The sequence below is a fragment of the Carcharodon carcharias genome, chromosome 6 (assembly GCF_017639515.1).
Source record: "Carcharodon carcharias isolate sCarCar2 chromosome 6, sCarCar2.pri, whole genome shotgun sequence".
NCBI lineage: Eukaryota > Metazoa > Chordata > Chondrichthyes > Lamniformes > Lamnidae > Carcharodon > Carcharodon carcharias.
The window spans coordinates 143746963-143761984 of record NC_054472.1 but is presented as its reverse complement, the minus strand read 5'-3'; the positions used below and the strand labels follow the sequence as shown (position 1 = coordinate 143761984).

The following is a 15022-nucleotide window of genomic DNA, read 5'->3' as shown; positions in this document are numbered from 1 at the left end:
CTCCCTAGCTCCTGAAAATCTGACCTTAGGACCTGAATGTCTGCTTTCTCTTGTTGGTATGAGTGTGTATTGAAAGTTCTGGCTCATTCCCTTCTGCCTTTTCATGATGCTCTTTATCCTGGCACCAGGGAGGCAACATACTGTGCGATGAATGATGGCAGTTAGAAAAATGCCTGCCTGTATCCCCAACTTTGGAAACTCATTTAACAACTACATTTCTACTCTTTGCTATTGCCTGCAATGCAGTCAGTTCCTCATTGGTCTTCACTGCTCTCCTCCAAGGTGTCACTCCCAACAGTGTCCAAAAGCTGGTAACTGGTTTGAGAGTGGCGCACTCCCTGAAGACTCCTCTTCCTACTCTTCTGGATGGCCTCTCATCTATCTTTAAGTCTTACTGGAGTGACCACCCCCCGGAACAATCCAGCTCTCCCTGATGCTGTACTCTGATTCCAGTTGCCCCTCAAGCTCAGAAACCTTGAGCTTAAGCTGAAGCAGCCGGAAGCACTTTGTGCACATGTGGCCTTCGAAGCATGAACTGTATTGAAGTTCGCAACATTGCTGTTGGTATTGAAATGATCAATTTTAATTAATACCTCTCGACCTCTGGTCTCGCTATTTCCTGTTCTCCATCTCTGTCTCTGCCTTTTTTTTTCCTTTAAAATACCAGAACAACCCCTCTTCCTCACACACCAAATTCCTCATGTTTCGTACTCTGTAGAAGCAGTACTCAGTACAACTGGACTCTGTGGCTACTTGTTGTGAACCACAGGAACTTGAAGCATAAAAATCACTTGGGATTCCTGCTTCTCAAATATTCCCAACTATAAGGCACGTATTGGGTGACCAGGTCATCAGTCCCATTATGATTTGTCTTACACATGCAGCAGCCTAGTCTCAGATAAAGAATGGTCACTTGGTTCAAGTTTTGTTGGCTCCTCAAGTTAACATGCTTTGGCAAGGAGCAGCAAAAACTGGAAGGTAAAGGAACAACGTGGGCCTTCATATTAATTTTGAGTTCATCAGGTTGAGAGATAATAGGCTAAAGCATTGAACACTCTTTTGGCTATCCACCATTGGCATCAAATGCTGCCAGTCAGGGACAGGTGAAATTCTTCTGCTCTGCTGTAACATTGTGCTTCAACCCTAACCTCAACAGTGACCTCCCACTCCAGCAGTGTTTTGTTTTCCATTTCCATATTTTTTATGGCCTCTGATAGAGGATGGTTTGAACTTGAGATCTGAGTCCAGCACTAAGTATTGGGATGTGTTTGTCCAGCTACAAAAGCTACTGCACTTTGATACCTCCAGATTGCATGAAATAATAAAATCACAATGCTTCACAACCTGGATTATGAAATGTATAGTCACTGAAGTCAGAAAATGTCAGCCCATTTGACCACAGCAAAATCTATGAAGCAAAGAAGGCAAATGTTTTTTTAAAATTAGCCAGATGCTGGTTGAGCGCTAGCTGTTAACTGGGACTTGTGGACATATGAACAAGGAGCAGTAGGCCACTCGGCCCCTCAAGCCTGCTCCGCCATTCAATAAGATCATGGCTGACCTGAATGTAACTTCAACCCCACATTCCTGCCTATTACCCGTAACCTTTCACCCGTGTGTTAATCAAGAATCTATCTCTTTCTGCCTTAAAAATATTCAAAGACTCTGCTTCCAGTGCCTTTGAGGAAGAGAGCTCCAAAGACAATACTCTGAAAGAAAATGTCTCCTTATCTCTGTCATAAATGAGTGACCCCTTATTTTTAAACATTGACCCTTAGTCCTGGATTCTCCCACAAGAGGAAACATCCTGTCCACATCCATCCTGTCAAGACCCCTCAGGATCCTAAAGGTTTTAGTTAAGTCGCCTCTTACTCTTGTAAATTCCAGTGGCTACAAGCCTAACCTGTCCAGCGTTTCCTCATAAGACAGCCCTCCCATTTCTGGTATTAGTCCAGTAAACCTTCTCCGAACTGCTTCTAACACATTTAAATCTTTCTTTAAAAAAGGAGACTGTACACAATACTCCAGATGTGGTCTCATCAATGCTCTGTACAACTGAAGCATAACCTCTCTACTCCTGTAATCAATTCCATCACAATAAATGGTAACATTCTATTAGCTTTCCTAATTACCTGCTGATGAGCCTTTTGTGATTCATGCATTAGGATACCCAGATCCCCTCTGAATCTGAGCTTTGCGATATCTATATTTAAAAAATATGCTTTTTTTATTCGCCCTGCAAAATGGACAACCGTATATTTTCCCACTTTCAGATAGTGAGCTTTTTCAATTTTTCCTGCCAAAAGGAACGATTTCACATTTGACCACATTATACTCCATTTGCAAGAACTTTGCCCACTCATCTTTTTGTACCCTCTTTATGTCCCCTTCACAATTTACTTTCCTACCAATCTTTGTGTTGTCAGCAAATTTAACAACCATTCCTTTGGCTCCTTCATCCAAGTCATTTATGTAAATTGTAAAAAGTTGAGGCCCAAGCACTGATCCCTGTGACACACCACACGACACATCCTGCCAACCAGAAAAAGACCCATTTATGCTAACTCCCCACTTCCTGTTAGCTAGCCAATCTCTTATCCATGTTACCCCCCCCAACCTAATCCATGGGCTTTCATTTTCTGCTATAACCTTTATCAAATGCCTTCTGGAAATCTAAGTACAGTACATCCACCAGCTCCTCTTTATCCATAGCACATGTGACTCCTTCAAAGGACTCCAATAAATGTTGAAACATGGTTTCCCTTTTACAAAGCCATGTTGACTCTGCCTGATTGCCTTGAATTCTTCTAAGTGCTCTGCTATAACAACATTAATATTGTTTCTAACATTTTTCCTTTGACTTTCTTACCAATCTTTGTGTTGTCAGCAAATTTAGGCTAACTGGCTAACTAGCCTATTAGGCTAATTGGCCTATTGTTTCCTGCTTTCTGTTATATTTGCTATTTTCCAATCTCATGGAACCTTCCCCAAATCTAGGGAATTTTGGAAAATTAAAACCAGTGCGTCAACTTCTCATTAGCCACTTCTTTCAAGGCCTTAAGGTGAAGTCCATACGGACCTGGAGATTTGTTAAGCTACAGCCCCAAATATTTGCCCAATACCACTTCCCTTGTGATCATAATTTTCCTGAGTTTCTCCCTTCTTTCCATTTCCTGATTTACAGCTATTTCTGGGATGTTACTAGTGTTGTCTGTAGTGCAGACCGAAGCAAAACACCTGTTTAATTCATCCGCCATTTCTCGACTTTCCATTACTAATTCCCCAGGCGCGCTTTCTTTCGGACCAACTCTTAATTTGTTAATCCTTTTCTTATTTTATTATCTATAGAAACTCTTGCTGCCTGTCTTTGTTACTAGCTATCTTTCTCTCATACTCTAATTTTTCCCTCCTTATTAATCTTTTTGTCATCCTTTACTGTTCTTTATTTTCTTTCCCATCTTCTGACCTGCCACCTGTCTTTGCGTAATTATATGCTTTAACTTGGTTGGTTAACCACAGATAGTGGGCCCTCCCCTTAGAATTTTTCTTTCTCATTTGAATGTATATATTCCATGTATTCTGAAATATCCCTTTAAATGTTTGCCACTGAACTTCTATTGACATATCCCTTAACCTCATTTGCCAGTTCACTTTAGCTGGCTTTGCTTTCATACATAATTCTCATCTCATAATTGCCCTTATTTAAGCTAGAAATAGTGGTCATGGACACCCTTGTTTCTCTCTCAAAATGAAGGTAAAATTCAATCATAATATGATCACTGCTACTTAGGAGTGCCTTCACTATGAGCTTATCAATTAACCCTATCTCGTTGCTCAATACCAGATCTAGCATAGCCTGCTCTCTGGCTCCGCAACGTGCTATTCTCAAAGTATCTAATAAACAGTCTATGAACTCCTCATCTACGCTACTTTTGCCCATCTGATTTTTCCAGTCTATATATAGATTAAAATCCCCCATGATTATTGGTGTACCTTTCTGGCAAGCTTCCATTATCTCTTCTTTTATACTCTGTCCTACTGTGTGGTTACAATTTGGGGGCCTGTACGCCATTTGCATATGTGACATCTTGCCTTAATGATTCCTCATCTCAACCCAAATTGCTTATATATCCTGGTTTCCTGAACTTAATTCATCTCTCAATGTGTTGATATCATTAGTTAACAGAGCCACCCCTCCATCTTTATCTAACATCCTGCCCTTCCTAAATGTTAGGTACCCTTCAATATTCAGATCCCAATCTGTTATCCTGTAGCCATGTCTCTGTACTTAGTTATTTCTATTTGCACCATCAGTTCATCTGTTCTGTTTCAAATGCTACGTGCGTTTGGATACAGAGCCTTTAATTTTGTTTTTATTATTTTTGTAGCTTTTAATTTATTCACGGGATGCAGGCTTTGCTGGCTGGGCCAGCATTTATTGCCCATCACTAGTTGCCCTTGAGAAAGTAGTGGTGAGCTCCCTTCAACTGCTGCAGTCCATGTGGTGTAGGTACACGCACAGAGCTGTTTGGAAAGGAGTTCCAGGATTTTGACCCAGCGACAATGAAGGAACGGTGAGATATTTCCAAGTCAGGATGGCGAGTGTCTTGGAGGGGAACTTGTAGGTGGTGGTGTTCCCATCTATCTGCAGCCATTGCCCTTCTAGATAGTAGTGGGTGGATATTTAAAAAGTGCTGTCGACGGAGCCTTTGTGAATTCTTGCAGTGCATCTTGTAGACTGCATCGGTGGTGGAAGGAGTGAATGTTTATGGATGTGGTGCCAATCAAGCGGGCTGCTTTTTCCTAAAAGATGTCAAACTTTTAGAGTGGCTTTGGAGCTGCACTCATCCAGGCAAGTGGGGAATATTCCATCACACACATGACTTGTGTAGTATCTCGCCTTAGCTTCTGATTTTACTCTTGGTATAGTACTCTGTCGCTTCCTGTCGCAGTCTGTTTATCATTTCCCATATTAATACCTGTCTCTACTCTTTAGTTGATCACATCTTCCCAAATTTGATCCCTTACCCCTACTATTCAGTTTAAAGCTCTTCCTACTTCCCTCGATAGGTGGCCTGTGAGGATACCAGCTCCAGCATGGTTCTGGTGTAGACTGTCTCAAAGGTACAGATCCCACTTTGCCCAATACTGGTACTACTGCCCCACAAGCTGGAACCCACTTCTCCCACACCACTCTCAGCCATGCATTCATTTCTCTAACCTTATTTTCCCTATGCCAATTTGGACGTGGCTCAGTAATGGCAGGGGGTCAGTCCTGAAAGACAGTTGGGACCTTGGTTTAAATTATTGTCTGAAAAATAGCATCTGTAATAGTGCAATATTCCAACACTACTGAGCTGCCATATCACCTTGATGGTATTTGAGCCCCTGATTCTTGAGGGTGTGCTGGCATGAAACCAAACTGTCCATTTTACTGCTGTACCTTCACAGTCTTAAGTTTATTTTGTTGCTTCAGTAAATGACATTTCCATGATGTATGCAGGACTAAATTTGAGGCTTTCTCGAATTAACTTGTGAACTGGTCATTGGTGTCATTTTTTTTACTGGCTGTGGATAAAGTTTTATTGTTGAAATTAGTCACCAGATTTTGAAGATTTTGTTCGGTTGGTGTTTGGAAAGGGCTTCTACTTTTTCATTATATTAAACTTTTTATTTCTTGTGTGAGTTACCTGTCAGCTTGTGTCCCTCAGAACTGTACTGCTTACATCTATTATCTGTGTGTGAGGGGGTTCTTGAGATAACATCAAAATAGCAGATAATTGTTGGCAGATTGCATGCTGTGATGTTTTATTGTGTGCATTCATATACACACTACTTTCTTTAGAGTTCATGCATTCCTGGAACAGTGGGGCCTTGTGAATTACCAAGTGGACGCCGACAGTCGACCTCTGCCAATGGGGCCTCCCCCAACCCCTCACTTCAATGTTCTCGCAGATACTCCGTCAGGCTTGGTACCGGTTCATCTCAGAACCCCTCAAGTAAGACATGGGAAATTAGCTGTTGGTCTCATCTTTCCTCAATCCCCTTGTGCCTCATCCCTACTCCTGACTCATTAATGTAACCTGTTGGGGCTGGAGGCAGTGTGTGGAGTTATTTGCCAAGAGATTTGGGAACTAAGCATATTTTCACTTCCCTGAAGATATTGTGAAAATAGGTTTTCATAATCTATTCCCATTAGGTTAAACACAAAATATTGGAACCGCACAGCAGTCCTCATTACTGTCTGACAAGAAAAAAGATGGGCTGTGATTTGGGTAGACCAACAGTATCTTTCCAGAATTTCATTTTCGTTTTGGATTTTCATCATGCAAAGTTTACCTCCAATGTTTTGATTATTGTGATGGAGGTTTGCCTTATGAAGGAAAGTTGAGCAGTTTGGGCTATACTCATCGGAGTTTCAAGGAATGAGAGGTGATCTTATTGAAACATACAAGACCCTGAGACCCTTGACCGGGTAGATGCTGGGAGGATGTTTCTCCTTATGGGAGAATTTATAGCCAGGGGGACCAGTTTTTTTAAAAAAAAGGAATCTCCCATTGAGCACTGAGATAAGCAGGAATTTCTTCTGAGGGTCATTGGCCTTTTGAATCCTCTTTCACAGAGTGGTGAAGGCTGGCTTGTTGAATACAGTCAAGACAGAGTTAGTCAGATTTTTGATCAAAAGGGAGTCTAAGGTTATGGGAGGCAGGCAGGAAATTGGAGTCAAGGACATAGTAGATCAGCCATGAACTTTAACAAATGGTGGAGAAGGTGCAAAGGACTGAATGGCTTCCTCATCCTCCTAGATCTTTCTTGACTTTGCAGATGCAAAGTTGACTGTTTTCCTCCCTACACTGCCTGCCATTGAACTATGCCTCGCTGACATTTTTTCCCCCCTGCTTTGGATTCTGATGCATGTTTTCCTATTTGCAATTAAATGTGTGGGATGTTGATTTAACTAAATGCTTCATTTCATATGTCTAAAATCCACAATGAGCTCTTTTAATTGACTTTGTTTTCCAAATTTTTATTTTGTACTATGTTGACTTAAATCTCAAACTCTTGTGCAGATTCCTGCCTCTCAGCAGATGTTGAACTTTCCAGAAAAGTCAAAGGACAAACCAGCTGACCTACAGAACTTTGGCCTGCGCACTGACATGTACTCCAAGAAGGGTACCTTAGCAAAAGTAAGTCTTTTATTTTTAATTGAAAAGTTTAGGCATAGGGTCCTTCCCTTACAAGAAACAGCGGTGGAACTGAAGTCCTCAGCTGTTAAAAGGGAATGAGATAAATGTTTGAGAATTTGAAACGATTGTGCACAAAGGACATGAGAACTACACAAAGTTTATTGCTTTTTGAGAGTCAGCACATGGAGAATGTGGTGGAACAGGCTCCTTCTGCACTGTAAAATTTTATTTGCTTTTGGCACTATTGAAGTGGGGTTAGTTTTTTGAAAGTCAGAAATTGTGATTACTTTCAATACATAGGTCATTGAGTTGTACTGCTGTTTGGTTAGGCATATTGCAAGATTGAAATGCTTGTAATTTCCTGTGCACAAGCTCTCCAAAATGGGTTGCAGCAACAGGTGTTTAAAATACAGTTGAAACTTTATAGCAATTTTAGGGTGTTGCCTTCCCAAAAATATTCAAGAAAAGAAAGTTAGATTTAAATTTTGCAAAGTCAAAAAGATTTTGATTCTTGTATTCTAGAACTTTCCATGTAACATAGTATTGCACTCACATTGTTTGCAAATGACATCTTTCGTTTAATGAAGCCAAGTACAGGACATCCTCTAATCATCACAAAGCCAAATGAGAAAATAATAAACATATTTACCACAGACTACATGCAAAAATACTAATGTTTTTGGATTCAACTGAGTGTTAACTTGAATTGAAGCACTAGTTTTAAGCTCTGGTATGTTTTCCACTTGAATCTTTTTGTATTTCTATTCTCCAAATAAGTTGGGTCAATCCTCTGACCAACTCATCACCATCTTTCTTTTGGGGCTGTGGGGGAGGTGACATGTAAGCTGTGGGTGACTCCAAGATGACATGGTTAAGTTTGGAGCCAGGTTAACTCAAACAGTTGTCATACAGGTTTGCAGTTGTCCAGTACAAGGATAGTGATTTTATTTTCATTGATGGAATTCCTCAGCCCTAATTGCTGTTGAGAAGATACTGATGAGCCACATTATTCAACCACTGGAGCCAATGTGATGTAGGTACCCCCACAGTTCTGTTATGGATGGAGTCCTAGGATTTTGACCCAGAAAAATGTGTGACTTGGAGGTGAACTTGCTGTGGGAAGTGTTCCATGTGTTTGCTGCCCTTGCTCTTCTAGATGGTAGAGGTTGTGGGTTTGAAAAGGTGCTATTAAAGGAGACTTGGTGAGTAGCTGCAGTGCATCTTGTATATGGGACACAATGCTGCCACTCTGTGACAGTCATAGCGTGAGTAATTCTTTTAAGGTGGTGGATAGGATGCCTATCAAGCAAGCTGCTTTGCCCTAGATGGTGTCAAGCTTCTTGAGTGTTATTGGAACTGTACTCATCCAATGGAGTATCCTGATTTTTGCCTTGCATGATGGTGGACAGGCTTTGGGGAATCAGGAAGGTGAGTTGCAAAAAGCAGGTTTTCCAGCCTCTGACTTGCTTTTGCGACCATTGTATTTATATGGATGGTCCAGTTCAATTTCTGGTCAATGGCAACTTTCAGGATGTTGATGGGGGATTTAGCGATGTAATGCCATTGAATGTCAAGGGGGTATGTTTAGATTCTCTTTTGTTGGAGATGGCCATTGCCTGGCACTTGTGTGGCGTCAGTGTTACTTGCAACTTATCAGCCCAAGTCTCCCTGCATGCAGTCACGAACTGCTTCAGTATCTGAGCATTTTTGAAAGGCACTGAACATTGCAGTCATCAGCAAGCATCCCCACCTCTGATCTTTATGGTGGAGAGAAGGTCATTGATGTAATTGAAGATGGTTCAGCCTAGCACACTGCCCTGAGGAACTCCTGCAGTAATGACCTGGGACTGAGGTAATTGGCCTCGAACAATCATCATCACTGTTCTTTGCGGTATAAATGACTCCAAACAATTGAGAGTTTTCCCTCCTGTTCCCATTGACTTCAATTTTGTTCGCCTCCTTGATGCCACACTCGGTCAAATACTGCCTTAATTTGAAGCACAGCCACCCTCGTCTTACCTCTGAAATTCAGCTCTTGAGTTCATGTTTGAACGAAGGCTGTAACAAGGTCTGGAGTCAAATAGCCCTAGTGGAGCCCAAACCAAACATCAGAGAGCAGGTTAATGATGCTAAAGTGCAGCTTTATAGCACTGTTGATGACCACTTCCGTTACATGGCTGATGATTGAGAGCAGCCTGACGGGATGGTAAATGGCTGCATGGGATTTCTCCCCCCTTTTTATGGACAGAATATATCTGGGCAATTTTTCACATTGTTGGGGAGGTGCCAATATTGGAGCTTTTATTTTGTTCATGGGATGTGGGCATCGCTGGCTAGGCCATCATTTATTGCCCATCCCTAATTGCCCTTGTTCAGAAGGCAGTTAAGAGTCAACCGCATTGCCATGGGTCTGGAGTCACATAGGTCAGACCAGCTAAGGATAGCAGATTTCCTTCCATGAAAAGCATTAGTGAACCAGATAGGTTTTTAAAATAATCGACAATACTTTCATGGTCATCATCAGACTTTTAATTCCAGATTTTTAAATTGAATTTAAATTTTACCATCTGCTGTGGTGGGATTCGAACCTGGGTCCCCAGAGCATTACCCTGGGTCTGGAATACCAGTCCAGCGACCACCTCCCCATACTGTACTGTTGCACCTGTATTAGAACAGCTTGGTGCGAATCTGGATAGTTTTGCAGTGCAAATCTTCAGTACTACAGTCATTGGATGGGAACGGGTCCTGGATAGGCTTCGATATTCTTCAGTTAGGTATCCCATTGATGCGTTCTTGGTTCTTGGGTGAAGCATGACTGTTTTGACAAGCGCAGGAAAACTGCGGACCCCTCCACAAGTGTGTATGCCAGCAAGAGTTTGTGCTTTGGATGGAGGTTGGAAGAAAATTTGTTGCGTGGGCAGTGTGAAATATCTCAAAAATATTGAAAACTGAGATTTTAAAGACTTTCTGAGATTTTAAAGACTTTGTTAAAGTGCTATCTCATTTTGAATGTTTCTTTATATTTTTCTGTTGTGCCTCTGTTTTGCAGCAAAGTAAGGCCAGTGCAGCCAGGGACTGGACAGATCAAGAAACTCTGCTGCTCCTGGAGGTGAGTGCCTCTGATTCATAACTTCATCTTTGCAGGCTTGGCTGGAATAATTAGTTACTGAAGAAGCAGTTCCAGAATACAGCATGAAACTAATTTGTGGTTTATTTTGGGAGGTGTGTGGAGAGACAATCTGAGTAAATTTGTTAATTGTACAATTCAGTTGTACATATTTGGTAACATCATATATGCTTATTAAAAGTCTCCAAGAAGTAAAATAAATAAGACGATGCATTGTTAGGCATATGATAGCATACTTCCAGGCTCTATTGATGCTGTAAGTTTGGTGATTTCCATTCTGACTTCCAGTATGCAGCATGAAAAATGGCACCTCGCCTCAACATAAGTTTTGGGCTTTCTCGATATTAAGGAAGTGTGCTAGTGACGGTAAAAGCATGGAACTGTTTAACACCTCTTTGAACACAGTTGGAGTATTGTGTGAAGCCTTTTCCATAATGGTTGTCAAAGGTACAACTTAAGTTGACTAAACTTGGATGAGAGAAAGTAAGATTTTAAAACCCAAACCTGTCAACGCAAGAGGTGGTGAAAACTAAGCAGTTCCAAGTTTTGAAATTTGAATGGTAAAATATTATTTCTGCTGTTTAGTTAATATGTAACCAGAAGGGTAAAAGAGGTTTTATTCATGCAGTGGGCTATTTTTCCCCTAAAACCCACATGTCTGTGTTCTTTCAGTTCTTGCCGTTTATGCATGCCCCATTTTCTTCATTGCGCCATTGGCTGCCATGGCCCTTTGCTCTGAATTCCGTCCTTAAACCATTCTGCCTCTTTCCCTCTCCCCTCCTTCAAGGTGCTTCTTAAAACCTACCACTTTGACCAAGCTTTTGGTCACCTGTCCTAAATATCTGCGGTAAAATGTCAAATTTTGATCAGTAGCTATAAGCAGCTTACTAAGTTTTACAATAGTAAAGGCACGGCATAAATGCATACCATTGTGGTGGAAGTGAGCCAAGTTAATGCTTGCGAGCAAAAAATAATTAAGGGTACAGGGAAGAGCAGAGAGATTGGCTTAAATAGACTTCCCTGCTGTGACAGATACTGCTGTGAAGGGATAAATGGGTCCATTGCACTGTATTTTGTGTTGGGGGGAAAAAATGACATAATAAAGGACACAGGCCACTTTTCTTTTGCTTTGACAAGTCCTGAGTTGGCCTTTTTCTAAGAGCCTGTTGTATCTTTTATAACAACAGGATGCTTCTAATTTCACTTTCTACTATAACCACAGCTTAACCAATATTAAAGCACTATTTATTTGCTTTAATACCCCTGGCATTTACCTTGTGCTCTATCATTCTCTGAAACATTTTAAATAACTTCTTTGGGAACTTATTTGTAGTGCTCCTGTTATGTCGGCAGACCCAGCAGCCATATAGCACCAGCAATATTCAGTTAAAGGTCGTTTGGTGGGTGAGGGAGCACTGTATAGTTTAAAAATGTGGGATTATGGAATAATAGAATGGCAACTGCACAAAGGAGACCATTTGGTCCGTTCTGTCCATGCTGGCTCTCTTGAAGAGCAACTCAGCTACTCCCACGCTAATGCCCTTTCCTCAAAACCCTGCAAATTCCTTCTCTTCAGATAATTATCCAATTCCCTTTTGAAAGTCACAATTGAATCTGCATCCACCACACACACAGGCATTACATTCCAGATCCAAACTCTTGCTACGTCAAGTTTTTCCTCATGTTGCCATTGCTTCTTTTTCAAATCACCTTAAATTAGTGTCCTCTAATTTAAGGTTCTCGGTCCTTCTGTTAACATGAACACTTCTGTCAAATCTCCTCACTTAATCTCCTATTCTTGAAGGAGAACAGCCCTAGTTTCTCCACTCTGTCCTTGTGACTGCATTCCCTCATTGCTGGAATCTTTCTCATTTTTTCACACCCTTTCTAATGTGTGATGCTCAGAACTGGAGAACTGGACATAATACTCCAGTTCAGGCAGAATCAGTTTTTTATAAAAGTTCATCACAACTTTCTTGCTTTTGTGCTCTATATGCCTCTTTATAAAGTTCAGCATCTTGTATGATTTATTAACTGCTTTCTCAGTCTGTTCAACCACCTTCCATGAGTCCAATGTGCATGTCAATCCACAGGTCCCTCTGTTCTGTGTTCCTTTTAAAATTGCATCCTTTTATTGTGTTTGTCTCTCCTCATGGTTCCAAAATGTATCACTTCACACTCTGCATTAAATTTCATCTGCCATGTGTCTGCCCATTCCACCAACAGATGTCCTTTTGAAGCCTATCATCCTTCTCACAGTTCACAACACCTCCAAGTTTTATCATCTGCAAATTTTGAAATAATGCTCGGCACACCCAACTGTGGGACATTAATGTAGATGAAGAAAAGCAGTGGGTCCCAAGGGAACCCCACCTTTTAGTCTGAAAAATAACTGTTCTCCACTAATGTTCCCTGTAACTCAGTCAACTTCATGTCCATGCTGCTACTATCCCTTTTATTCCATGGCTTTCAACTTTACTGACAAGCCTGTTATATGGTACTTTATCAAACCATGTTTTGGAAGTCCATTTACACATCATCACCCCTCTCTATTAGCTCAATCAAGTTAGTTAAACCCTACTTGCCTTTCACAAATGAGTGTAGGCATTCCATAATTAACCCACACTTGTCCAAGTTAGTTTTGTCGCAGCTTATAGTTTCTAATAACACTTCCACCTCCCAGGTTAAACTGAGCAGCCTGCATTTGCAATAAAACAGATAAAAGATCATCAACCCGAAACGTTGACTCTATTTCTCTTTTTCACAGACCTGCTGAGTATTTTCAACGTTTTGGTTTGATTTCAGATTCCCATCATTTGCAGTATTTTCTCTTTTGTTTGTAACATTTTACAATTCTCCAGTCCTCTGTCATAACCCTGTAGCTCAGGAGAACTGTAAGATTAAGGCCGCCCCTCTGCATTTACCACCCTTTCCTCAGTATCCCCATCAGGTCTTGGTGACTAATTAATTTTAAGCACAGTCTTTTTGATACCACATCTTTTAGCAAATTTTAGCTAATCCAGTGTCTCGATCACCCCTTCTTTCACTAGAACTTTGGCAGCATCTTCTTCCTTGGTAATGACAGATACCAAGTACAATTTATGACCTCAGCTGTGTCCTCTGCATCAGTGCATAAATCTCCATTTTTGGTCCCTAATTGCCTCGATTCTTTTTATAGCCACCTTTATTATTTATATGCCTGTAGAAGAATTTTGGATTTCCCTCTGTTAGCTGTCAGTCTCACCTCTTGCAGTTTCTCTTCGCTCCTGCAAATGAACATATGGCAGAAGTAGCCACTTGGCCCCTCAAGCCTGCTTTGCCACTCAATAAGATCATGACTGCTCTGCTTGTGTTTCAAATTCCACATTCCCATCTACCCCCGATAACCTTTGATTCCCTTGCCTATCAAGAATGTATCTACCTCTGCCTTAAGATTCAGTGACCCCACCTCCACTGCCTTCTGGGGCAGAGAGTTCCAAAGTCTCACAACCCTCAAAAAACTTTCCCCTCACCTGTCCTATAAGGGTGACCCCAAATTTTAAAATGCTGCCCCCAATTCTGGACTCAACTACAAGAGGAAACCACCTTTCTAGGTCCACCTTGTTGAGACTGTTAGCATCTTATATACTTTAATCAAGTCACCCCTCAGGAGATGGTGCAGGAGGGAGGGCATCATGTTTCTGGACAATTGGGCTCTGTTCCAGGGATGGTGGGACCTGTTCTGATGGGACGGTTTGCACCTGAACTGGAGGGGGACTAACATCCTTGCGGGTAGGTTTGCTAGTGCTGCTCAGGGGTGTTTAAACTAGATTTGCAGGGGGAGGGGAACCAGAGTGTTAGAGCAGATAGTGAGGTGGAGGAGGATAAAGGTCAAGAGAGGAACGCATGTATAGACAGAAATCAAGGGTCTGTATGTGGTAGCAATGTTCTCAGGTGCATCTATTTCAATGCAAGGAGTATTGTCGGAAAGGCAGATCAGCTTAGGGCATGGATTGGCACGTGGGATTACGACATTATTGCTATTAGTGAGACTTGGTTGCAGGAGGGGCTCAATGGACTGGCAGCTCAATGTTCCGGGGTTCCGTTGTTTCAGACGTGATAGAGGGGGAGGGATGAAAGGAGGAGGAATGGCATTACTAGTCAGGGAAAATATCACAGCTGTGCGTAAGCAGGACATCCCGGAGGGCTGGTCTACAGAGGCCATATGGGTGGAGCTGAGGAATGGGAAAGGTGTGACCACACTAATAGGGTTGTATTACAGACTGCCCATTAGTCAGACAATTGGAGGAGCAAATCTGTAGAGAGATAGCAGACCGATGTGAAAAACAGAAAGTTGTGATAGTAGGAGATTTTAACTTTCCACATATTGACTGGGACTCCCATACTGTAAAAAGGCTGGATGGCTTGGATTTTGTCAAATGTGTTCAGGAAAGTTTTCTAAATCAATATATAGAGGTACCAATGAGAGAGGATGCAATACTTGATCTCCTATTAGGGAACCAGACAGGTCAGGTGACAGAAGTATATGTAACTCTTTTAGAGTTAAAACAATTAAACTAAATTAACAAAATAAGGGATAAATTGAGCACAGCCCCTAAGTCAGGTCAGCTGTAAAACCAAGGATAAAGTTTAAAGGAAACTTATAAACATTAAACCAAAACGTGATCAAAGGGGTCAATAAAACACCCCAGTCCCCGTGGTGCCCACC

At 41.5% G+C, this 15022-nt stretch overlaps 1 protein-coding gene across 4 annotated transcripts in view; it reads left to right on the top strand.

Annotated features, from left to right (window-relative positions):
• smarcc1a (SWI/SNF related, matrix associated, actin dependent regulator of chromatin, subfamily c, member 1a) overlaps window positions 1-15022 on the top strand; it is a 223774-nt gene that overhangs the window by 82462 nt on the left and 126290 nt on the right. For all 4 annotated transcript variants that reach the window (XM_041189167.1, XM_041189168.1, XM_041189166.1 and 1 more), the window contains 3 exons: window positions 5846-5999; window positions 7071-7187; window positions 10237-10296. In XM_041189167.1, the coding sequence (XP_041045101.1) occupies window positions 5846-5999; window positions 7071-7187; window positions 10237-10296 (331 nt within the window). The remainder of the gene's footprint in view (window positions 1-5845; window positions 6000-7070; window positions 7188-10236; window positions 10297-15022) is intronic.